This window comes from Lepidochelys kempii, chromosome 1, assembly GCF_965140285.1.
Source record: "Lepidochelys kempii isolate rLepKem1 chromosome 1, rLepKem1.hap1, whole genome shotgun sequence".
Classification (NCBI taxonomy): Eukaryota; Metazoa; Chordata; order Testudines; family Cheloniidae; genus Lepidochelys; species Lepidochelys kempii.
The window spans coordinates 283623260-283649595 of NC_136380.1; the positions used below are offsets into that span (position 1 = coordinate 283623260).

The 26336-nt window shown below is 43.0% G+C and overlaps 1 protein-coding gene across 1 annotated transcript; it reads right to left on the reverse strand.

Annotated features, from left to right (window-relative positions):
• Window positions 1-3501: 3501 nt before the first annotated feature.
• On the reverse strand, window positions 3502-19459 carry LOC140905095 (glioma pathogenesis-related protein 1). The gene is made up of 6 exons (XM_073327734.2): window positions 19073-19459; window positions 11440-11685; window positions 9335-9444; window positions 6815-6897; window positions 5310-5336; window positions 3502-5229 (listed from the first exon to the last, which is right to left on the reverse strand). The coding sequence occupies exons 1-6, from the start codon at window positions 19250-19252 to the stop codon at window positions 5060-5062; spliced, it is 816 nt and encodes a 271-aa protein (XP_073183835.2). The 5' UTR covers window positions 19253-19459; the 3' UTR covers window positions 3502-5059.
• Between the last annotated feature and the right edge of the window lie 6877 nt (window positions 19460-26336).

Consider the following 26336-nt stretch of genomic DNA (forward strand, 5'->3'; position numbering starts at 1 on the left):
TCTGTTCTAAAAGGACACATCTGCATGTGACTTCACTCAAGCAGACTCCTGCACCAGGCTCCTTATGGGTTCAGGGGTCCATCCATATAAAGTCACTTGTAGGATCAGAGCCAAAGGCCTGAATCTGGCTAGTTGGGTTCTGGAGTCCAAAGATGTGTTGACTGACGCTAAAAAGCCCTGCTGAGATCTCAGTCAGTTCTCAGATGTTCATATGACCACAGAGAGTGACTCCAAAAATAAAACCCCACAACTTTCCATAGAGATTGAAAGGAAGAGAGTGTCCAATTTTTGCAGAAGCTACACTTGTGATTTTTGAGACATATCCTTTGATTTTTCTCTCTCAAATGAAACACATTGTGTCCGTAAATTCTCTTATCTCAAACACCTCATCCGATTAACTGCAATCCTGGGTTTAAAAAACAAAGCAAAACAAAACCTTTTATTTCAGTATTCTCAGTCAAGTGCCAATCTTTAAAAAAGGGAAGAAGGAGGATCCTGGGAACTACAGGTCAGTCAGCCTCACCTCAGTCCCCGGAAAAATCATGGAGCAGGTCCTCAAAGAATCAATCCTGAAGCACTTACATGAGAGGAAAGTGATCAGGAACAGTCAGCATGGATTCACCAAGGGAAGGTCATGCCTGACTAATCTAATCGCCTTCTATGATGAGATTACTGGTTCTGTGGATGAAGGGAAAGCAGTGGATGTATTGTTTCTTGACTTTAGCAAAGCTTTTGACACGGTCTCCCACAGTATTCTTGTCAGCAAGTTAAAGAAGTATGGGCTGGATGAATGCACTATAAGGTGGGTAGAAAGTTGGCTAGATTGTCGGGCTCAACGGGTAGTGATCAATGGCTCCATGTCTAGTTGGCAGCCGGTATCAAGTGGAGTGCCCCAGGGGTCGGTCCTGGGTCTGGTTTTGTTCAATATCTTCATAAATGATCTGGAGGATGGTGTGGATTGCACTCTCAGCAAATTTGCGGATGATACTAAACTGGGAGGAGCGGTAGATATGCTGGAGGGCAGGGATAGGATACAGAGGGACCTAGACAAATTGGAGGATTGGGCCAAAAGAAATCTGATGAGGTTCAATAAGGATAAGTGCAGGGTCCTGCACTTAGGACGGAAGAACCCAATGCAGAGCTACAGACTAGGGACCGAATGGCTAGGCAGCAGTTCTACGGAAAAGGACCTAGGGGTGACAGTGGACAAGAAACTGGATATGAGTCAGCAGTGTGCCCTTGTTGCCAAGAAGGCCAATGGCATTTTGGGATGTATAAGTAGGGACATAGCGAGCAGATCGAGGGACGTGATCGTTCCCCTCTATTCGACATTGGTGAGGCCTCATCTGGAGTACTGTGTCCAGTTTTGGGCCCCACACTACAAGAAGGATGTGGATAAATTGGAGAGAGTCCAGCGAAGGGCAACAAAAATGATTAGGGGTCTGGAACACATGACTTATGAGGAGAGGCTGAGGGAACTGGGATCATTTAGTCTGCAGAAGAGAAGAATGAGGGGGGATTTGATAGCTGCTTTCAACTATCTGAGAGGTGGTTCCAGAGAGGATGGTTCTAGACTATTCTCAGTGGTAGAAGAGGACAGGACAAGGAGTAATGGTCTCAAGTTGCAGTGGGGGAGGTTTAGGTTGGATATTAGGAAAAACTTTTTCACTAAGAGGGTGGTGAAACACTGGAATGCGTTACCTAGGGAGGTGGTAGAATCTCCTTCCTTAGAAGTTTTTAAGGTCAGGCTTGACAAACTCCTGGCTGGGATGATTTAATTGGGGATTGGTCCTGCTTTGAGCAGGGGGTTGGACTAGACCTGAGGTCCCTTCCAACCCTGATATTCTATGATTCTATAAGATCAATTTTAGATCTTGGTGAAGGGCCTTTGACTTGGAATGGACTTATGCTGCGCTTCCTTACAAAGCCTTAGTGGAACTCCCCCTGCTGGGCACTCAACACACCGCTGTCCTTGGACCCACATGCTGGGCTCGTGTGCTCTTATGCTCCCTTTACTCTAGGCAGGTGTCAGTCACAGGGATGCCTCTTGTCTGATTTTATACCAGACAGTCCTTTTGGAGAGGTTTGTGCCCATCTGGTTCTGGGACAAAACCAGATGTAGTTTTACCCATTATCAGACAGGGAACACAATTTTGAACAATGTGCTGTGCTGCCCTGCCCCATGACCTCCATGCTGCGTGTCAGGTCAAGCTGACATAGGCAGGGCAGTGTGTTCTTGAAAAATGGTGTCCCCCCTTCCCCCATATGGCATTACCTCACACGCTCCATGCTTATGGGGTCATACTGGTGTGTGGAGAGGAAGGTCACACTGATTGGGGCAAGCCCATGGTGTTTCTGGAAGTGCCAGAATGTCCGATGTTCTGGGAATGTAGCTACCCTATTCAGTCACCATTCTTCTTTGACTTCACTGGTACACTTCCTGGGCACAGACTCTCTGTCTGATACCCCTTCTGGAAGTGGGTGTGCACATCATGGTTCAGCTACCCTAGCTGGTGCTGATCCCTCGTAGCTTAAGCACAACCTTTCCCAAGGCTCCAGACATGCGGGCACTCTGGTTTATAGTTTACCCCTTCAGGGACTTGTGATATTGAAGACAATACAGAGATTTTACAGTAGGATTTCTAAAAATAATTCCTCTTTTTACTTTACTTTAGACAGCACAGACGAGAGCCATACAGATCTAGGCAAAAAAATAAACACCTATACGCCATTCCCTGCCTCAATTTCCTCACCACTGTTGAGGGTTCTTTGGGATTTGGTCAGGGTCTTCTACGGTGTCCAGGATCCTCCTCCTCCTCCTACCTCCTGCACATGACTTCTTCAGAACATGAAGTGTTTGTCTGTCTCTGTCTCTCTCTCTCTCTCTCTCTCTCTCTGACCCCACCAGTCAATGTCCTCCAGCTCCTGGCCTGACCAGCAGTCTAAAAGGTTTCCCCTCTTGTGTGGAAACCTGTTTCTCTGTCAGTCCTTCTATGAGTACTTCCCCAACTTCTCAGCCCTCCAGTCTTTAAAGGCCCATCAGAGTCTTGTTCAAAGACAGACAGTCAGGCACCCTTCCCTTTGTGTTTAGCACAAGGAGTATGTAGTCAGAATACAGTTTAAAATAATCGTAAGGGCTTACAGAGGGTGAATAACACCAAACAGTTTGTAGGTTGCACATAGATTCCCCAAATCATCTTGCTCTCTTTGACAGAGCCCCAAGATTTGTCACAGGGGATGTTGCAAATACTTCTTACTCAGCCAAATGTTTTGGAAGAGATGAGATGAGCAAGTGAGGGTGTTGTCTTTTATTCTGGGGGGGTCTCAGAGGAATGGCTAGGGCCCAGGCCTGTAAACACTTAATGCATATAAGTAACATTCTCACAAGTAGTCAGTTAAGCTAATGACAGGTTTCAGAGTAGCAGCCGTGTTAGTCTGTATCCGGAAAAAGAACAGGAGTACTTGCAGCACCTTAGAGACTAACAAATTTATTTGAGCACAGCCTACTTCATCAGATGCCTAGAATGGAACATATAGTAAGAAGATATATATACATACAGAGAACATGAAAAGGTGGACGTTGCCATACCAACTCTAAGAGGCTAATTAATTAAGATGAGCTATTATCAGCAGGAGGGAAAAAAAAACTTTTGTGATAATCAAGATGGCCCATTTCAGACAGTTGACAAGAAGGTGTGAGGATACTTAACATGAGGAAATAGAATCAATTTGTGTAATAGTCCAGCCATTCCCAATCTCTATTCAAGCCCAAGTTAATGGTATCTAGTTTGCAAATTAATTCAAGTTCAGAAGTTTCTCGTTGGAGTCTGTTTTTTTGAAGCTTTTCTGTTGCAAAATTGTTATCTTTAAGTCTTTAAGTTATTGAGTGGTCAGAGAGGTTGAAGTGTTCTCCTACTGGTTTTTTAATGTTATAATTTCTGATGTCAGATTTGTGTCCTTTTATTCTTTTGCATAGTTAAACTAATGGGTTTGTTCACATAGGCAAAGCTACTCACATGCCTAAGTGTTTGCAAGATTGGGCCCCTTGTAGGTAAACATTGTTTAGGCTATGTAACTATTGAATTATGATGCACATTGTATAAAGTGAAATAGATAACTTTTATTGCAGGTTTGAAGTATTTTCTTCTATTTGACTTGCTTTTAGACTTCATTAAACTCTAGAAAGCATGAGTTTATTGTTCTTTATATTCTGGTAGTCCTCACAACATGCTAGGTGCTTTCCACCCAACAATAAAGACACAGTCTCTGTCTCAAAGAGCTCACAATCTAATCAAAAGATCTAAGTGAAGAAAATCTAATCAGTAGTTTTCCAGTTACAAAAGTTTACGCTTTGCAAGCTCTGAGAGGGAATGCACATTTCAATAACTGCACGGCTATATCCGGTGCTCAGCCCACAGTACGAACAAACACTAGTCACCTGCCACTAACTGGTGCCTGTCAAGAAATGCACATATGACTGAGGTGCAGGAGGATGAGGAAGGGCACCAGGTGGCCTTTGGCTGGACTGAGGGTGCCTGCTAGCTAAGAAACTTGTGACTCTTCTCTTCATCCCCTCAAACATTTAAACAAAAACCAAACACCTACAGTGTCAAATGCAAAAGGTTACAGGCCACATCTTGCCTCATTTACTCACATAGGTAATCCAATTGACTTCTATTCAACTATCCTTGTGGGTAAGGACAGCACTAATTAGCTGTATGTTAATATGTCCTTAAGCTTGTGCAGTTAGGTCCTCAAATATCAGGGCACGTAAAAGAGAAGGGTGAATTCATGCCCTGAACTCTGGCCCTTAACCAAGTGACTTACAGTGAGCCTTCACCTATATTCAGATAGTTACCTTGGATTAAGGGTTGTGGGTGGCTTTTTTGCATTTATCTATTTTCAAATCACATGCAATTTATCATTAATAGAATAGGCCTCATTCTACAGATCATTGTGTTAGATTCTCCCCCACTCCCCACACACTAATAATGGGAAATCTGCACTTGGAATAGGAGCAGAATAGCCCAAAGTGTTCCTGCAATCTTTCAAATGCATATTAGTCACTTACAGATATTTGGGGATAATGCTTCTGTAGAAACCAGACAGCTCCAAAAGTCAGTACAATTAGCGATGGCCTTAAAATTAGAACAGTGATGCAGTACTGGTCACACATGGCTTTATCCTGGTCTGGATACTTGTCCCAGTCTGGATACCATCCAGAGTTACCTATAAACAAAACGAGGAATTATTTTCCAGCATAACTGTACTTAAGGTAACAAATTCAAGAAACAATATCTGATACATACTTATGACTTTCTCACGCTCTGGATTTTCTGGCAAGAGAAGAGAAAGGAACATAAACATGTTTACCAGTTAGAAACCATTTTAATTAAAAAAAATGAAAAATAATTGAGAACTTGGGTACATAACAAGATGTTCCAGGATCTGTGCTTTTCTCACCTGGGTGTAATACAAATATGTCTGTTTCACTTTAATAAAACATTGAAAAAATTCTCAAAAGAGGAAATCTGAGAATAACGTATACTTCCGGGCCTCGCTTAGACGGAACTTGCTCATAACCACCTGCTTCTTTTAGCCCCTAATGACTGAAATAGAGGAAGTAGGATTTGATCACTGCAACTAATGCTATCGCTATTTACTTAGGCTTGGAGCCACAAAGGGACCTAGGAGCTACAATGCTGAACATCGCAACACTTAACTTTTAGGCCTCTAGAAAATCACAGAACAAACACTGATCCACAGAGTCTCATTTAGGCTCCTATACAAGGAATGGGGAGAGACTAGTGCCTCTTAATGCATTCCACAAAAGCCAACACACTAGATGGGGAGCAGCCTAAGATAGCCAATGGGAGATGCTGATGAGAGGGGTGTGTCCTTTGCCCCACTCCCTCTGAGATAGCCCCGTCTCCCTGCAGCCTGGACTTAGGCACCTCTCTCTGCTTAGTGATGCATGAATGGGAATCCAGAGCGTGGAGTCAGGCAGTTTAGGCACCTCTTGCAGGAATGAGTTTGGCGTCTGCCTTGCTCCGTCCAAAACAGCCAGAGGAGGAAGTGATGCTGGTTCAATTCCCCACTCTCCCTCTCTGAGGGGAGGGGAAGGATTTGAACAGGGGTCTCCCTTCCCCAGGAGCAGGTTCTAACCCCTGAGCTTTGGGATATTCTGATGTTGGGGCTCCCTCAGTTTCTTCTTTTGAAGCTGTTCCACTGTGGATAAATAACAAAAGAGAGATTGGAGCAGGGGGACTGGACCCTGTGTCTTCCACCTGCCAGGTGGATTGTAATGTTGTGTTCTCTGACTCTGGCCCAATGACTATTAAGTAGTTATCCACAGTGGTACAGTCACTGGGCTGAACATTTTCTGAAAACTTTTCCAGCTGGGCTGCTTCATGTTCCTTTTGAAAAACCAGCATATTGCCTCTTTGCATCCCCACCCCAAGCACGTGGTGGGGAGCAAATCATACGCTTACAGAAGGTTGGGCCTAGCTGTGATCCCAGGCTGGCTAGCCATTCCCTTGCAGTTTTGTTGCACTGGTGGGGGTATTAGCCTGGCTCACTCCTAATGCTCACCGGTGTGCTAAGAGTGTCTCTTGCTACCTGGGGTGGAAAAGGGTTCTTCATATTTTCCTCCTACATGTGGATCCCCACCATACTTGGCTTTTGGATGTCGTTTCTCATACATACTTGAAAGCAAGCAACCATTGTCTTGTGACAATGGTCCATTGATATTATGTCTTATTTATGGGTCTTTCCATATGATATCATTCAGTGAGAAACTTTCCTTTTTACTTACCACATAGGTTATCCACACACTTCTCACCGTTGCATTTGCTGCATGCTGCTCCCGTGTTATAAGGCTGTGTCGGATAATTCCCACTGAAAAGAGGGACAACTTTGTTCTGATATTGACCTCCTTGGGAAGAATTTGACTGTCTTGGGTTCACGTTTTGTTGCAATTATTTTATCATGAGGAAATACTACAGCAAAGTCCCTTGCACACAGAACATGCAGTGAAATGGAAGAGAGTAGGAATGACTGGACCTCATGTTTAGGAACTCCATTTTAATGAAGTTTTGTCTAACACGGCCAAATGTCAACTTCCAGATGCTGAGAACTTTGAAAGTGTGGTATTTAGCTATGCTACTGAAAGAGTTACTGAACACTGTGAGCACTGCACCTTTTAATACAGAGGAATCCCTGTCAGGCTGGCTGGGAATCTGTAAGGGAGCTATTTTATTTCAGTTTATATGCAGCCTGTTATAGGCATCGATTGTCTCTCCCTCTCTCTCTCTTTCCGCACCCTCCTTCCTTTCTAGGGACTGTCTGGGTGAAATTGTAGCCCAGCTGAACTCAATGGGGCCAGGATTTCACCCCATATTTGTTTGTTTATATAATCTCCAGTAAACGCTCTTGAGGACAAAGCACTCAAATGAAGGATTAAGTGGAATTTAAGTGGTCCATAGCTTTTGTGCTCTCCCCCTGCACAGGGTTGAATGTCACTAAATCAAAAAAAAAGGAGTACTTGTGGCACCTTAGAGACTAACCAATTTATTTGAGCATGAGCTTTCGTGAGCTACAGCTCACTTCATCAGATGTTTACCGTGGAAACTGCAGCAGACTTTATATACACACAGAAATCATGAAACAATACCTCCTCCCACCCCACTGTCCTGCTGGTAATAGCTTATCTAAAGTGATCAACAGGTGGGCCATTTCCAGCACAAATCCAGGTTTTCTCACCCTCCACCCCCCCACACAAATTCACTCTCCTGCTGGTGCTAGCCCATCCAAAGTGACAACTCTTTACATAATCAAGTCGGGCTATTTCCTGCATAGATCAAGGTTTTCTCACATCCCCCCCACCCCCATACACACACAAACTCACTCTCCTGCTGGTAATAGCTCATCTAAACTGACCATTGCTAGCACCAGCAGGAGAGTGAATTTGTGTGGGGGGGTGGAGGGTGAGAAAACCTGGATTTGTGCTGGAAATGGCCCACCTGTTGATCACTTTAGATAAGCTATTACCAGCAGGACAGTGGGGTGGGAGGAGGTATTGTTTCATGATTTCTGTGTGTATATAAAGTCTGCTGCAGTTTCCACGGTAAACATCTGATGAAGTGAGCTGTAGCTCACGAAAGCTCATGCTCAAATAAATTGGTTAGTCTCTAAGGTGCCACAAGTACTCCTTTTCTTTTTGCGAATACAGACTAACACGGCTGTTCCTCTGAAACTAAATCAAAAGGCACACTCATGGAACTAATGCCCAAATGAAGTATAGTTTGATTGGGTTAGCTCACATGCTAAAGGATAGAATTTGGGTGTACAAGAAACACGGCATACAGAGTTTCAATCCACTATTCAGCAGCGGTAAAGGACACCAATAGGATGCTGGCTCACATAGTATCAAGAGATGTATTAGAAGTCCAAGGATACTGCATTACAATTTATAAAGCACTGGTTTGACATATTTGCAAGTACGGTCTTGTATTCTAGTCAATCTAGTCATACCCTAGGGTATGTCTGCACTGCAATTGGGGGTGGGGGAGGAAGGGAGGGATGATGCATCGTATAAACTAGCTAGCCTGAAAATTGAGAACAGTGAAGTCACATCAGCATGGGCTTCAGTGTGAGGCTGTACAAGTCTGCCCAGGACCCTGGGTAATTACTTGGCCTGTGAGCCGGGAACCCTAAGTACTTGGGTGGCAAATCTAGGCTGGACTCCTTGCTGCTGCGGCTTTACTGCTGTTAGTACTTGCCCTAGTTAGATTAAAGCTAGCTCAGGTATGTCCACCCAAGCTACCACCACACCTCCAATTGCAGTATAGACATACCCTATGTATAGAATGACCTAGTTAAATTGGAGAACTACTCCCCTCCCCCCAAAGGGCCACTGAATAGATAAAAGGAGTGGCGAGGTTTACACAGATAAAGGCTCTGTGTTTAAGGGCTAAATCCCCTGAATGTAAATTTCAAAATTAGGGTTGAACTCCTGCCAAAAGTCTTAAAAAATTTCCATGCATGCTCAGAAGTAACATCAAGTGTATGGTGTATCACTGGCAAACCAATCAGAAGATCAGTTGCTCAAATATTCAATGCAGTCCATCTTCCAGCATCTCCCCTATTTTACCTTTGGCCCCTTTATTGACTCCAGTGGGTAGCCCTCTCCCTGAGCAAAGAGAATTGGGCATGGCTTCCTCTGGAAGATCTCATTGCTGCTTCAAGCACTGTCAACACGAGTTTCTCGGAAAGTAACGAGTCGCTCCTCCCCCACACCACAGCCTTGTACAATAATTGTAATGAGAGGACTTACGCTGGCCCATAGTTGCAAACGAAATGGGCTGCCTTCGATCCATGAAACCCTGTCACTGTAGGGCAAAAGTGAACAGCGCAGCCAACTTTGTAACTTGTCGCCCAAACAACCTGAAAAGCAGTGGACCATAAGCTACAATCAAATACCCGATTTAACATTCATGGGACTACAGAGAGACTGCTACTGTACTTGTGACACACACACAGAATTGCTGAACTAAGAAAAATGTATCCTAGGGGCTCCTCATTTGTCCAGGCCTGGCTTGACATGAGTAATTGGACACGGGTGAGGCCTCGTTTCTGGGGAGACAGGACTAGGGAGGTAAATGGATCAGCAGGCTGGAAACAGAAGGTCTGTACCAGCTAAGAAAAGGTGGAAGATCCAGGGCACCGTTTACAATGGATAAGTCAGGAACATAAAGATGAGGTACAGCGTGAAGTCATGTCTACACTAGAGACCTGACTGTGGCACAGCTGTCCCGATGCAGCTGCACTGCTGTAAGACTTCCCATGTAGCCGCTCCATGCTGACGGGAGAGAGCTCTCCCGTCAACGTAATTAAATCACCTCCAATAAGTGGTAGTAGCTATGTTGGCGGGAGAGCATCTCCTGCTGACATAGCGCTGTCCACACTGGTGCTTCTGTTGGTGTAACTTACGTCACTCAGGACTGTGTGTTTTTCACACCCCTGCGCAACATAAGTTATACCGACAAATGCCAATGTAGACATAGCCTAAGTAGAATGCTGTACAGGGACTGGCTTCTGCAAAAAGTAACCAAGCCTGTCCCAAAATATGTCATGTTTAAATGCATATAAAGGAGAAGACATTAAATTATTGAAAACACTGGCAAACGGGAATTCTTTCCACTGATGCATTTTCATATGTTGATCTTGTGTGACTAGGAAAATAACTTGGGCAGGTAGTTGACTTCTTCTAGCAAACGTGAAGGTTAGGTGTGTTGAATCAGTCTCATTGACTTCATTGTAGTCCACTGACCCGCACTATTTTTCTATCTGGAAAAGTGTTAATAGGTCAAAGACATGACTTGCAATAAAGGCCCAATTCAGCTCATCTCTCACTCAGCTCAATTTCCCCACATGCTGAAGCCAGTTAGGTTATGTACATTTATCTAAAAGTACAGTTTGGCTCAAAGTACCTAAAGTTACCCTTTATCCAATGAGAATGAAAGGGTGTCAGCTGGATTCCTGCCTCTCAGCATCCCAGGAATGTGACTTTCTGTTCGCTAACCATTCCTCCACCCTATTTTAAACTTGTTATAAAAAGTTTTAGTGAATTTACTGCTCCCAAAAAATGCTGGTATGATGTTCCCAGAAACTGAAATCCTCTTTTTGTCTATAGGCAAAGCTCAACAGCTCAGCCTTCATGGCCGCATGATCCTTTGCCTCTTTTTGGTGAGACTGCCCACAGGAGACATGAACCTTATCTGCTATGAACTGGACTGATGCCACAATTTCATTTAACATATAGGCCACTGTGCAGTCAGAAAGCAGTTTTTAATGGGACTCTTTATAAAAGTGAGAGCTATATATATGTAAGAATATGTAGATAGTTAATATAAAGCAAACCTCCTACTTGCACATAAAAATGGTGCATATTTTTCATAAATATAGGCTGAATAAAGCTGTGCATTGCAAATAGCTTCTGGATTAGACAGCGGGTAACAGTAATAATGATTTTTTTAGTCATTACCAATCTGAGCCTGATCTTTTTGAATTTCTGACCTAAAACTGAAAGACCCTGTAGCCAGTTTCCAGTCTTGCCCCATTCTGATTTTGAGCCCATTCTGAACTCTTAAATAACCTGTACTGCTGCTACTAGCCTGAGGGTCTGTATCTGATTCCTTGCTAGAAGAGAGTCTCTTTCAGGGAAACACAAATAAGATTAAATTTAAAAGATAAAAAAAAAAATTCCTCTTTATTTCAAGGGCCCTTTCTAAAACAGTGAAATAAAAAGCGCATGCGCACAGTGTGATTACAAGACTTAGAAAATAGTTTGTTGAATTGGAATAAGACTCTCCCATTTTAAATTACAATCGACAAAAATAATTCTGAAGTTCAGCTGGAGAAATGTAGCAAATGACTTACCTGAGTGTAATGGCCACACACGTTGGTGCAAGTGTTGGTGCCATAGGTGTAGTCTTTGAATTCATTGTACCAACTAGTGAGGGCTGCAGTCACAGAAAAAATGTGGAGAGACCCAGTCCAGATGTTTTCTCCAACAGAAGTAAAGGTAGGGTGGGCCTTCCCACGTATCTTGAGATAGATATTATGTTTAAACTGACATGTCTTTGCCCATGCTCTGGCTGTCTTTGCCAAATCAGGGTCCCAGCTCTGCCAAATGTAAAGACAGACACAAACCCTTTTCAGTTACATTGGCATAACAGTAATGCAAAGGAATTTCCTAGGGAGGCTACTCACAGATGTGAAAATTTCATATGTTCTGCATATCTATTCATTCCTGGCCTCCTTGGAGATTTCCAAGAAAGGGTTCGGGAGTTTTATAGAACCAGCTGATAAATGAGTACACAGGACAGTTTTTGATAAGTTTAACCACTCATTCAGACAGGCACGTTAAAAGTTCTGGGTTTATAAGACAAACACTAAAATTGTTTGGAAAATAAATGTAGGCATTTAAGCTCTTTTTAGTCAAAAATGGGGATTCATTGCTGTGTTAAAGAACTAATTTTCAAGAGCAACATAGGTATTTCAGAGCAAATTTGTGTTGCCATCTGTCCAGTTTTATGGGCTGAGGAAAATCCCAGATGTTCCAATTTTTTGCACAATCCTAGAGCAAATCCTGTCTGTGTCTGTGGTTAACATTAAAGTCAATGAGAGCTTAATATGCATGTCCGTTGGCAGAGCTCCTTGACTTTCTAATCAAGTCATGTGCATACCATGAGCCAAACTTCTAACGTGGTTTAAACTCTGCCTGTAAATTTGTACTCACAAGTTCTGTGAGTGCAAATGCTGGCTCCAAATCCATATTTACATAAACAAACGCAAATCAGACAGTCAAATTGCTGTCTATGAAATTTGTGTACTCAAATGCCTATTTCCACAAGTGTTTTGGTTTTGCTTTTGCTTTTGCTTTTGCTTTTTCTTTTTCTTTGTGCACACAAAACCTTCTGGGACAAATGTAGAGTTGTGTCTTTCTGAAAACTCAGCCCTAGGATCTTACACTTGTATCTTTAAAAAGACCCCTTTTTATTGTGAAAATTCAGTGACCCAGTCAATTCCATGCTTGCATGAGGTATTTTGTTTTTTAGAAAAATTTTAACTTGTGGAATTTCTGTTGCATCTCCTGACTGCCTAAGTGTCTGTAAATAAACTTTCTTCTTTTCAAATTAATTATCAATACTAACTGCTCTGTCAAGGACTAAATGATCATTAGAAATGTAAAACTAACACAATGAGACTTTAAATTTTATGAAATGTAGCTTATGACATTTATCTAAGTACAGTACTTGAAATATGCTGACAACTGTATTATGTTACAGTAGTATTAAACTGAGGTAATTTCTAAACATATTTTAGAGATACATTTTATAACCCACTGCAAATATATATTTTTTCCCTTTCTTTTTGTAGCTAAGACCGTAAAAGTGAATTGTGCATAAATCAACAAAAGCGAAGATATTTTTATCTGACATTTAGTAACTAACTCAAGTTGAGGTGATTTCCTTTCAGAACAGGTGAGTTATAATGTCAGCTTTTATGGTTTAAATCTTTGACTTTGCTTGGGTTTGTCTCACAAAATCGATATAAAAACAACTTTGCCCAACAAAATATTCGTGAAGTTTGTTTTTTCATGTTGACTGGTTTATCAAGCTTTTGTCAGTAATTTAGACAAACTGTTACTAGATATTTCCCTAATTTTTAAAGAGAACAAATACAATAGATCTGCTTGAATGAATATTCCAGCCTTAATATTATTACAAGTTAAGAGTAATACTCCTTGTTACATCTGTGCAACCCCTATGAGTTTTAAGAAAGAGACCCAGACAATGGTTGCAAGTAGTGAATTTGGTTCAGAGAGTTTAGGGGACCTGTTCTGTAGTTTTTGTTCTTCTTTACAATTCAATTTTTCTCCTCTACCTCCGAAAACAATCTGTGAATTTTTTTTCCTATTTGTGTGACTACTCCTAGTTAGAGTTGGTTGACTCCCGCAAAAACAGTGTTTGTAAACACTCAGATCCCAAAGGACTGATTTGTTTGACCATATTTATAACTCTTATTTGCTTTCCGTGTGAATGCATCTTTGTTCACATAAACAAAGATTGATTCATGTGAAAAGCCAATAAGAGTGTGTGAGGAATGGCTGTTTTTTTGTACAAATACCACATGGAAAACATATTCATTATTTTTCAATAACTCCTCATCAATTTTTATTCTCACATTTAAAAATAATTCACACATCAAATTAGGGAGCAGAAACAATGCCATATGACTTGTGTGACCAATGGCCCACCACTGTACACGCAAAGAATATCACTACATTACATCTGGGAGCACGCTTCCCAGTGTGGGGAGAAGGATGTGCTGGCTCTGCTCCTGCTAATATGCTAAAAATAGCAGTGTAGCCAGGGCAGCATGGGCGGTGGCTCAAGCTAGCCGCCAGACTCTGTACCTTGGGGCAGTGGGCAGGTTTGCACCAGGCAGCTAGCCCAAGCTGCCACCCATGCTACCCCACTATTTTTAGCGAACCAGCTCGAGCAAAGCTAGTGCGTGTCTGTTTACCTATGCTGGGAAGCATGGTCCCTGAGGAAGTGTCAATGTACCCAAAGTGAACAGTGCATGAACAGTTGAATACTTGCAAGAAAGTGACACGTCCAAATCCCATTGCAGTCACTGGGAGTCTTTCCACTGACTTGAATGGCCTTTGGATGAGGCCCAAAGAGTGCCTTCACACAAACTGAGCAGGGGGGAAGGGTTACATTTGTCATTCACTTGTTTGCAACGAAGAATTTGACAGTCTATCTTCTTTGGTAATGCCTCTGTAACCTCCCAGTAAGATGTGTATAGTTATTTTGAAATTGGCATATTCTTTAGATGCTAAAGACACCACAAACACTGTCAACAGCCTCGTCTTGTATTTTTGTTGCTTGCATGAAGAGAAAGAGGAAATGCTTCTCACATCCATTTTAAAAAGGCTATTCTCAAAAAGGTGGAATATCTTGAGTTTGTTCTCTTATATCTCTAGATAGAATCCTGAGCGTGATCTGAGGCCTGGTCTATACTACAGAGTTAGATTGACATAAGGCAGCTTACATTGACCTAATTCTTTGTAAGTGTCCACAATAATATGTAGCTCCCACCGATGTAAGTCGCCCTCTACACTGACTTATTAACTCCACCTCTGAGAGAGATGTAGCACTTAAGTCGATGTAGTTAGGTTTATGCACTGTCAGTGTAGACATGCTTTGCTTATACTGACTATTGCTGCCTTTCAGAAACTGTCCCACAATGCCCCATGCTAGCAGTTAAATCAGCACAAACGCTCCTGGTGAGGATGCACACCACCAACAAAAGGAGTAGTGTGGACGTGTAAAATTGATTCAATTCTGTGGTGGCTATATATCAGTGTAACTTAGGTCAACTTAATTTTGTAGTATAGATTTGCCCTGAGGTAAACAAGGGCTCCAAGTGAAATACTGTACTTCTCTTGTCTTAGTCATACTTAACTTCTAATTGTTGAAGAGCTAAGCAGTGTGTGGTTTTACACTACACTGTATTTCACAATAGATTTTGGCACTTCCTCTATTGCTTCTTCCACATTAGGTACCTCATTGGGGGGCGGGGTTGAATTAGTCTGACCTCCTTCAAAAATAATGCTGTCAAGGTTTTTAGGCCTCATACTAGTTGTAATATAATCTTTCTCCTATAATTTGTGAGCATAATTCTTCAGATTTTGTGTCTAATTTAAAACAAAGAAATTTTGCACTTCATTGCTGTAATCCTAATATACAACCCTAGTGCTCTTTCAATAAGACGTACAAGACTCAGGATGCTGATAGGCACCAGTAAAAGAACCTTGAGGGGCATAGGCAGACAGGACCCAGGTAGAACCTAGTGAGAGGGCCAGCTTCATCTGGAAGCTTTGAACCAGCACGTACAGTAACTCCTCGCTTAACGTTGTAGTTATGTTCCTGAAAAATGCTAATTTAAGTGAAACGATGTTAAGCAAATCCAATTTTCCCCATAAGAATTAATGTAAATAGAGGGGGTTAGGTTCCAAAGAAATTTTTTCGCCTGACAAAAGACTAGATTTGCGTGTGTGTGCATACCCCCACACATCTACATAGTACAAAAATTTTAAACAAACAATTTAATACTTTACACAACAATTATGATTGTGAAGCTTGGTTGAGGTGGTGGAGTCAGAGGGTGGAAGAGGGTGGGATATTTCCCAGGGAATGCCTTACTGCTAAATGATGAACTAGCACTCCACTGAGCCCTCAAGGGTAACACATTGTTAATGTAGCTTCACACTCTACAAGGCAGCATGAATGGAGGGAGGAGACACAGCATGGCAGAGAGACACCGAGACATATACCGTGAGTGTGAGAGACGTGCATTGCCCCTTTAAGTACGCTGACCCCACTCTAAGTACATTGCCTTTTAAGTAGATCAGCAAGTTGAGACAGCAGCTGCTGCCAGCAAGCTCCCTCCATCCCCTTCCTGTCCCTCCTCCCTGCTCTGTGGAGATGGGGGGCAGGAGTGGGGGGGAGGGGGACACTCTGACATTAGCACCCCTCTTCCCTCCCCCCCCACAGCATGCAGGAGGCTCCTGGGAGCAGCTCCAAGGCAGAGGGCAGGAGCAGCACACGGCAGTGGGGGGAGGGACAGCTGAACTGCCCAGCAATTGATAACCTGCACAGGGAACTTAAGGGAGCTGATAGGGGAGCTGCCAGTCCACCCTGGTTCCAACCCCCATCAGCTAGCTCCAATGCAAGCAGTGGACAAAGAAGGTGGCTGCCAAACAACGTTATAAGGGAGCATTGTACAACTTTAAACGAGCATGTTCCCTAATAACAAAACGTTAACCGGGACAACATTAAGTGAGGAGTTACTGTAACAAAAACACACTATTCTCATAACTATAAAAAGAAAAAAAACATTTTCCAACTTCCAATCTGTGGTGTTTATCCAGGAAAAAAAAATTGCTTCTCCAGTAGTTGTCTCAGCAAAGTTACTCATGGTGTGTGCGTATATAGGGTCCGCTTCTTAGCGGCCACCTCTTTCCTGGTGGTGGATTCACAGTTGCTGGTCACTCCAATTGTCATATATGCAAATGAGTTTTAGAATGTTGGCAGGGATTTTGCTGAGCATGGACACAGTACATCTTATGTGGTGGCAGATTTTTCCCTAGAGTATATTTGGCCACAGCATCAATATATCTTGATTTCCCTGTCTTGAAGTTCAGTAATGGAGACTTCTCCAACGAGAAGATACAGGAAGCATCACAACCTAAATATTACCCAACCTAACAAGAAAAGGAACTAGGTAGGGTGGGATGTTTTCCCAGGACTTTAAAAAAAGAAAAGGAGTACTTGTGGCAACTTAGAGACTAACAAATTTATTTGAGCATAAGCTTTCGTGAGCTACAGCTCACTTCATCGGATGCATGCAGTGGAAAATACAGCGGGGAGATTTATATACACAGAGTACATGAAACAATGGGTGGTACCATATACACTGTAATGAGAGTGATCAGGTAAGGTGAGCTATTACCAGCAGGAGAGTGGGGGGAGGGGACCTTTTGTAGTGATAACCAAGGTGGGCCATTTCCAGCAGCTGACAAGAACGTCTGAGGAACAGCAGGGGGATAAACATGGGGAAATAGTTTTACTTTGTGTAATGACCCATCCACTCCCAGTCTTTATTCAAGCCTAAGTTAATTGTATCCAGTTTGCAAATTAATTCCAATTCAGCAGTCTCTCGTTGGAGTCTGTTTTTGAAGTTTTTTTGTTGAAGAATTGCCACTTTTATGTCTGTTATCGAGTGACCAAAGAGTTTGAAGTGTTCTCCGATTGGTTTTTTAATGTTATATTGTTATGTTATGTTATTGCTTTCTGCCCAGGGCAATTCAAACCAGATAAAGTTAATATCTATTTACCTTCTAAACTAAGTAAGAGATTATAAACCAAGTAAGAGATGGACTATTATTAATCTCTTTTAAGCATTCTAAACATCACTAGATATGTAATAAACAGCATGGTCTAGTAGATTGGGCACAAGACTGAAACTCAGGAGAGTTATATTCCATTTCCAGTTCTGCCACTACCCTACTGGATGACTATAGACAAATCATTTAATCCTTTTGTATCCCCTTCTGTCTTATATTTGACTTTTATATTTGTCTTTTCTTACTACAGGTTTGTACAATGCCTAGCAGAAGGTGACCCTGAGCTTGGCTGGGGCCTCTAGGTGATGCTATAATATAAATTAATAATAAAAAATTATAAGGGACTGGTCCACCTTGATTATCACTACAAAAGGTTCCCCCCCCCCCGCTCTCCTGCTTCATTCCCATTGTTTCATGTTCTCTGTGTATATAAATCTCCACACTGTATTTTCCACTGAATGCATCCAATGAAGTGAGCTATAGCTCACGAAAGCTTATGCGCAAATAAATTTGTTAGTCTCTAAGGTGCCACAAGTACTCCTGTTCTTTTTGCGGATACAGACTAACACAGCTGCTACTCTGAAACAGGACTTTGAAGAAACCCTCCCAAGGATTTGTCCCTCTGAACAGAACAGCAGGGTTTCTGTTACATACTTATAACACATTTATCAATGTAGTTTGTGAGTCTCTTGAACTAGGGAAAGGGAATCACTGTTGCAGTTGACAAATGGGAGTTATCCCCTTAAGGGGATTTTGTATATTTTTAACAGAAGGCTGGATCTGTCTGTATCCAAGCGTGGGATGGGTAGACACTGCACTCCCAACAGTAATAATCAGGTGAATGGGGAGCCTGAATGATCCTAGAACTGACAGCCAGGGACTTCATTCCTGGTTAGATTTGGTTTAGTTTCTTTTGGGCCTCTGCTGCCGCCCCAGCACCTCTAGGTTATAGGAACAAAATAGGGGCAAAAATTGGGGATTGGTCCTGCTTTGAGCAGGGGGTTGGACTAGATGACCTCCTGAGGTCCCTTCCAACCCAAATATTCTATGACCACCACCAGCTGTGAATAATCCTCTGTTGGATAAAATCCTGAGACAGCATAGCAGGTAACAAAACAGCTTTAAAATCTACAAAGTAACTTGATGACAGTGTCCTCTTCCAGCGTAGATTTACAGCACACAACACTGAAGAGAGCCGGGAGGGGGTGGAAACCAACTAATAGGCATATTTAAGGCTTCACATAAATCACACAGGCTGCTGAGCTGTGACAGTTTAAAACAAGGAGGATTTTCATACCATAAACCTCAAGCGTAAGAGTGGGGTTTGAAAAATCCATCGGAACCCAGGGAGAGGCACTGAGCAGGTATATGTCCAGCTGTGATAACTGGAGTCTTACTGAAGTGGTTTGAGGCTTTGGGGGTGTGGGTTTTGTTTTTTTGACTATGATTCAAGGAGGGTTGGCGTAGCTGAAAAGCTTTTGCAAGCAGTTACAAAAGTAAATCTTCCTGAGAACTGTTAACAGCATTGCAACATTCACCATCTGTGTGCAAGTGAGGAGTAAAATTGTGTGATATTGTTGAAGGTCACCTTACCATGTGAAGCATGTTGCTGGCTGCTGGATTCACCCGGGACCGAAAACGGTTATGAGCTGTCACACACTCCTCAATAAACTGTTTGTCTCTTGTATCAGGTAAAGTACTTGGCTCATAAGAGTAGCAGCAAACTGAGAGAGCCAATACTACCATCACAGGAAGGGACAGCATGATTTTCATGTCTCTCTGACGTTCCAACTTTGAAAGCAAAATATTTTAGCTATATAAGGTGCTCTTAGCTCCCCGGATGGTGTTTTGGCTGGAAGGCTGAGTTTTATCTTCAAATTACAACTGCTTAATAGGGTACTGGTAACAGGAAACTACTCAGCTTCAGCAGCCTCAAAAAAACGAATGAAGAAATTGTGGTAAATAAATTTTGCACTGAAGCTGTCAAGTTTCTGTTTTAGTGAGCATTTTTATTGGCTGGGCAAAGAATAGGCCAGGGAGGGGAGGGGGGGAGAGGAGCATGTGATGTTGCTCCTGGCAGGGGAGGGGAGGGGAGGGGACGAACAAGCAGCATTGCTCCAGCTGGTGGTAGGTGGGGAAACTTCCCCCGCCCCACTGGCACCCCGTCCTCCGTTTCAGACAGAAACTTCTAGAGTTTAGAATCGCCCAAATTAGTGAACTCTATAGCAATGCACTTCTTACAGCAATGTTAATTCTCTGTATAGTAACTGGAGTTCAAGATGTGTTGTCTGTGTGTGTTTCATTTCTTGTTTTGGACTGAAACTAAGGCGTAACTTTAACAGATCTGCTCTAGGAATTATTATGGGGAAGTTCTATGGTTTGTGTTATACAGGAGGTCTGACTAGATGATCACAGTTAAGGGTGTCCTTAGACATATGCAGCTGCTGCGTAGGGCACCTGAAAATGTGGAGCATCCCTGGGTCTTAGTGTTCACCCTTCCGCCTCGTCCTATCCCTGTTCTGACCCTTCCTGTAGGCTCCCACCACAGCTGGCTGCTGCAGCCTGGTGAGTCTTCCTCTGGAGTGCATCTAGTACTTAAAAGTGAAAAAGCCTGCCAGACCTATTAGCACATTGAAACTTAAAGAGCCATTCAAGTGGTAATGAAGCCGTTTAACAGGCATTTGCCAATCCCCAGGTATATATACTACATGCCACAAGGGGCCACAGCAATGGTTCCCTTAACCCACCCAGCAATACTGTAAATCTATCCAACTATACTCTTAGCCCAGCAGAAGAATCTGTCCTATCTCGGGGCCTCTCCTTCTGCCCCTCCACCCCCACGAACATGATACAGTTCTGTGGTGACCTAGAATCCTATGTTCGACATCTCCGACTCAAGGAATATTTCCAGCACACGTCTGAACAACATACTAATCCACAGAGACCTTCCTACCAACACTATAAAAAGAAGGATTCTAGGTGGACTCCTCCTGAAGGTCGAAACAGCAGACTGGACTTCTACATAGAGTGCTTCCGCCGACGTGCACGGGCTGAAATTGTGGAAAAGCAGCATCACTTGCCCCATAACCTCAGCTGTGCAGAACACAATGCCATCCACAGCCTCAGAAACAACTCTGACATCATAATCAAAAAGGCTGACAAAGGAGGTGCTGTTGTCATCATGAATAGGTCGGAATATGAACAAGAGGCTGCTCGGCAGCTCTCCAACACCACTTTCTACAAGCCATTACCCTCTGATCCCACTGAGGGTTACCAAAAGCAACTACAGCATTTGCTCAAGAAACTCCCTGAAAAAGCACAAGAACAAATCCGCACAGATACACCCCTGGAACCTCAACCTGGTGTATTCTATCTGCTACCCAAGATCCATAAACCTGGAAATCCTGGGCGCCCCATCATCTCAGGCATTGGCACCCTGACAGCAGGATTGTCTGGCTATGTAGACTCCCTCCTCAGGCCCTACGCTACCAGCACTCCCAGCTATCTTCAAGACACCACTGACTTCCTGAGGAAACTACAATCCATCGGTGATCTTCCTGAAAACACCATCCTGGCCACTATGGATGTAGAAGCCCTCTACACCAACGTTCCACACAAAGATGGACTACAAGCCGTCAAGAACACTATCCCCGATAGTGTCACGGCAAACCTGGTGGCTGAACTTTGTGACTTTGTCCTCACCCATAACTATTTCACATTTGGGGACAATGTATACCTTCAAATCAGCGGCACTGCTATGGGTACCCACATGTATATACCCCCACAGTATGCCAACATTTTTATGGCTGACTTAGAACAATGCTTCCTCAGCTCTCATCCCCTAATGCCCCTACTCTACTTGCACTATATTGATGACACCTTCATCATCTGGACCCATGGAAAAGAAGCCCTTGAGGAATTCCACCATGATTTCAACAATTTCCATCCCACCATCAACCTCAGCCTGGACCAGTCCACACAAGAGATCCACTTCCTGGACACTACAGTGCTAATAAGCGATGGTCACATAAACACCACCCTATACCGGAAACCTACCGACCGCTATTCCTACCTACATGCCTCCAGCTTTCACCCAGACCACACCACACGATCCATCATCTACAGCCAAGCTCTGCGATACAACCGCATTTGCTCCAACCCCTCAGACAGAGACAAACACCTACAAGATCTCTATCAAGCATTCTTACAACTAAAATACCCACCTGCTGAAGTGAAGAAACAGATTGATAGAGCCAGAAGAGTTCCCAGAAGTCACCTACTACAGGACAGGCCCAACAAAGAAAATAACAGAACGCCACTAGCCGTCACCTTCAGCCCCCAACTAAAACCTCTCCAACACATCATCAAGGATCTACAACCTATCCTGAAGGACGACCCATCGCTCTCACAAATCTTGGGAGACAGGCCAGTCCTTGCCTACAGACAGCCCCCCAACCTGAAGCAAATACTCACCAGCAACCACACACCACACAACAGAACCACTAACCCAGGAACCTATCCTTGCAACAAAGCCCGTTGCTAACTGTGTCCACATATCTATTCAGGGGACACCATCCTAGGGCCTAATCACATCAGCCACACTATCAGAGGCTCGTTCACCTGCACATCTACCAGTGTGATATATGCCATCATATGCCAGCAATGCCCCTCTGCCATGTACATTTGGTCAAACTGGACAGTCTCTACGTAAAAGAATAAATGGACACAAATCAGATGTCAAGAATTATAACATTCATAAACCAGTCGGAGAACACTTCCATCTCTCTGGTCACTCGATTTCTGATCTAAAAGTGACTATTCTTCAACAAAAAAACTTCAAATCCAGACTCCAGCGAGAAACTGTTGAATTGGAATTCATTTTGCAAATTGGATACAATTAACTTAGGTTACCTTGCATAATGACTTAGCCACTCCCAGACTCTATTCAAGCCTATTTCCCCTTGTTTTTTCCTCCCCCCGCCCCAGACGTTCGTGTTAAACCCTGGATTTGTGCTGGAAATGGCCCACCTTGATTATCATACACATTGTAAGGAGAGTGATCACTTTAGATAAGCTATTACCAGCAGGAGAGTGGGGTGGGAGGAGGTATTTTTTCATGCTTTGTGTGTATATAAAAAGATCTTCTACACTTTCCACAGTATGCATGCAATGAAGTGAGCTGTAGCTCACAAAAGCTTATGCTCAAATAAATTGGTTAGTCTCTAAGGTGCCACAAGTACTCCTTTTCTTTTAGGCTTGAATAGAGACTGGGAGTGGTTGAGACATTATACAAAGTAAAGCTGTTTCCCTTTGTTTATTCCTCCTCTTCTCTTTCCCCCCTCCCCCCCACTGTTCCTCAGACGTTCTTGTTAACTCCTGGAAATGTGCTGGAAATGGCCCACCTTGATTATCACTTCAAAAGGTTTTCTCTCCCCCGACCCCACTCTCCTGCTGGTAATAGCACATCTTAAGTGATCACTCTCCTTACAATGTGTATGGTAAACATCCATTTTTGCATGGTCTGTGTGTATATAAATCTCCTCACCGTATTTTCCATTTTATGCATCCGATGAAGTGAGCTGTAGCTCACGAAAGCTTATGCTCAAATAAACTGGTTAGTCTCTAAGGTGCCACAAGTCCTCCTTTTCTTTCAGGTATATACTGTCAGTTTCTGAATTTACTGACAAAAACAGTCCTTTGGCCCACGCTGCTTCCCGCAGCCCCCATTGGCCTGAAGTGGCAAACCACGGTCAGTAGGAGCCACGAAGCTGTGTACACGGCAGGTAAACAAACCGGTCTGGTGCGCCAGGGGCTTTCTCTGAACAAGCGTCGGACCGGCTTTGAGAACCACTGACCTAGAGTTCAGAGTGGGGAATGAACCTTGACAGTTGTCATCTTTTGCTAACTGCTCTTCAAATTCTTTTTACACGGGGCTGAGGAGGAAAATCACTCTTGTTCCTGAAGTGGTGGAGCAGTCCTTATTGGAGTTTGGAGGTAGTGCACTGGAGAAGGCTTCCAGACTGGTGCTGAGAATGCCTTTGATACAAACATCTGTGACTCCAATGAAGCCAGCATAAAAGATTCAGGAAATGTAGAGATGGCCAAATTCTCTGATGCCGTAAAGCTCGACAACAACTGTTGTGGTGCTGAGACAAACCATGACCCCATTGGTACTTGGGTTGGTTGTACCCAAGTGATATGTGCCAAAAGCATTAGTGATGAGATAGATGTGCTACCTATCAGTTCTGGGAATCCCCTGAGCGATCCCCAAGGGGCTGGATGCCACCAGCACCAAGGGCCTAGGTGCTAAGTCCTTACAGACACCAGAAGGGTGAAAGATTGGCTTTGTGCTGCCTTCTTAGCAGAAGTAGAGATTTATCCCTTTTTGCTTTTTAGGATCATCCTTACATAGAGATCCATTCCGACACCTGTGCAGGGATTTACCCCTCTCTCAGAATGAGATGAAGGAACAACCATCAAGGTAGTAGGGGAGTTCTTCAGAAAGGCAGCAACAGCCTTGGAGGCTGAATAAGCAGCTGCTGGAGTGCTCTTATTTGAAAAGTGCTGAGGACTAGATGGATCCTGCCTTCTTCCAGGTTCTGAGGCAGGCCTCACTTATTTTCCAGGAGACCGTTTTAATTTGCTAAATCCATGGATGCTAGTTCTTTCAGTAAAATCTCTACAAGAACTGCATTTGTCCTTAACATGCCCCTGTCTGAGGCAAAATAAACATGTTGAATGTTCATTGCTGAGGTGTTTAACCACCTCGAAACAATATTTAAGCCCAGGAGACTTCTGGCACTACATGGAGCTAGCTCCTGGTACTGGATGAGGAAAACTAAGAGGAAAAATGCTCACCTTAATTAAAACCAAATGTACACAACACTATCAACTATTACAAAAAACTAAATGAGGAGAACTGCAAGAGCAAGAGACTGGATGCTACTAACTGGCTCCATCTCATAGCCAGGTGGTAAGATGAAACTGAGGGTTGGTTAGTTGCTTTGCCCCCGTTATGCCCTGGGATTGGGGACTCCAGGGCAGGAAGGGTGTAGTCATGGCCCAGTGGATATGGCTGGCTAAAGCGTTCCAATCTCCAGCACACTTGGTGCATGGGCACCAGAAGTGGAACACACAGAGTGCTTGAAGAATTTCAGGTGCTAAAACAAACTATTTTAAAAATGAATGGGGTTTTATTTAGGTTTCTAATGTAAAAGTCTTTTTGTATATCATTTTCTGAAACTGGCAAATTAACCATTGAAAATTAGCTTGTGTGTGCAAATATAACTTTTAAATCTCTTCATTGTTCTGTATACAGATGTGTGGACAGGGTGAATTAAGGGTAAATGGCGGGAGAAGAGAGTTGAATCCATCACAACTTTGAGTCGTCCCCAAAAATGTTAGGCTCTGCTCTCCAGGACAGACTCTTCCTCTTAGCTCACTTTCTCCACCCCATTCTATTCCTCTTTTCCCCCAACTTTGAAAGTTAGAATGCATTGTCATCTTTACATTTCCAATGTCCAGGCTTTCCATAGTATATCACACAACCTAAAGTTAAACTTACAGTTTTGCTATTTACTAATTGCATATGCAGGTGTTTTCACATCTGCATCTGTCCAACCTACAATCCAATGAAGGCCACTTCCCCATTGTTATGTGCTCTCACACTCCTCAATAACACAAATCTCTCTTTCCCTGAAGCTGTTCTGAGGATAATGATCCCACCTCTCAAGGGAGATAGTGCTATAGGAGGCAAAATATCTGGCACAGAAATTAAAATAAGAATTAAAATGCAAAAAACTTTAGTGTAAAGACTAAGATTCAAAGACTAAAAATAATAAATGGCAGATTTTATTATATACAAAAGCAATATATGACAAACACAACTAAGCTGTTCTTGTAGCGGTGTGATGGTCATTCTTATTTCAGAGATGTAGCAGTAACAATTCATGAGTATCTTCAATGGATTCAGAGTCCAAGGTCAGAAGAGATCATTGTGACCTCCTGTATAACAGTCAGCCATAGAACTCCCCAAAATAATTCCCAGAGCACAGCTTTTAGAATAACACCCAATCTTGATTTAAAAATAGTCAGTGAAGGAGAATCTACCATGACCCTTGGTTTACTCTGACTGGTGAAGTGTCAATTTACAGCCGATAAAAAAGAAATATTCCTTTATTCAGGGTAATATCAAACTCTGCATTGCCGTGCTGCAGACAGTTAACTGAACAATGCTTTAGCTATATCCATATTTTTAAAGGGCAATATTGACTATCGTTAATTTTATGATCCTTGAGAATACTTGTACTATAGCTCAGCATGAGAAGTGCAGCCAAATGTCATACCACAGAGCACAGTCTGATTGCCTTGGGGGTCAGGGAGGAATTTTTCTCCTGGGACAAAGCATTGCGCAATCAGCCAGGTACATATGGGTTATTTTTTTGTAAATAATTGGGTATGGCCATTGCCAGAGTCATAACATGAAACCATTAAGTTTAGTCTGGTATCACACAAGAACACTGGGCTTGCAATGTGGTGGCTTACATTTTAGGTGAGTAAAGTCACGTATAGCGTATTCGGGTATGTAATTCAGTGTTTATTGTGTATTAAATAGATACCTCTCCAGCTCTTTTGCTGCCCCCACCCCCTCAACTAGAACTGCAGGGATTTTGGGGGGTTATTTTAATCCAAGCTAGTTGTTAGTTTAATGTCAAATCCAACCCACTGGTAATAAGTCTTTTAAGGCCTCTCTCTGTCCTACCTCTGCTGCAGTCCCACTTGTGCCCCTTGTGCTGAATCAACATGTCTGGAAGCAGCACTGGGTCCAGAGTGACTGAGTAGAACCTGCCAAGTGAGC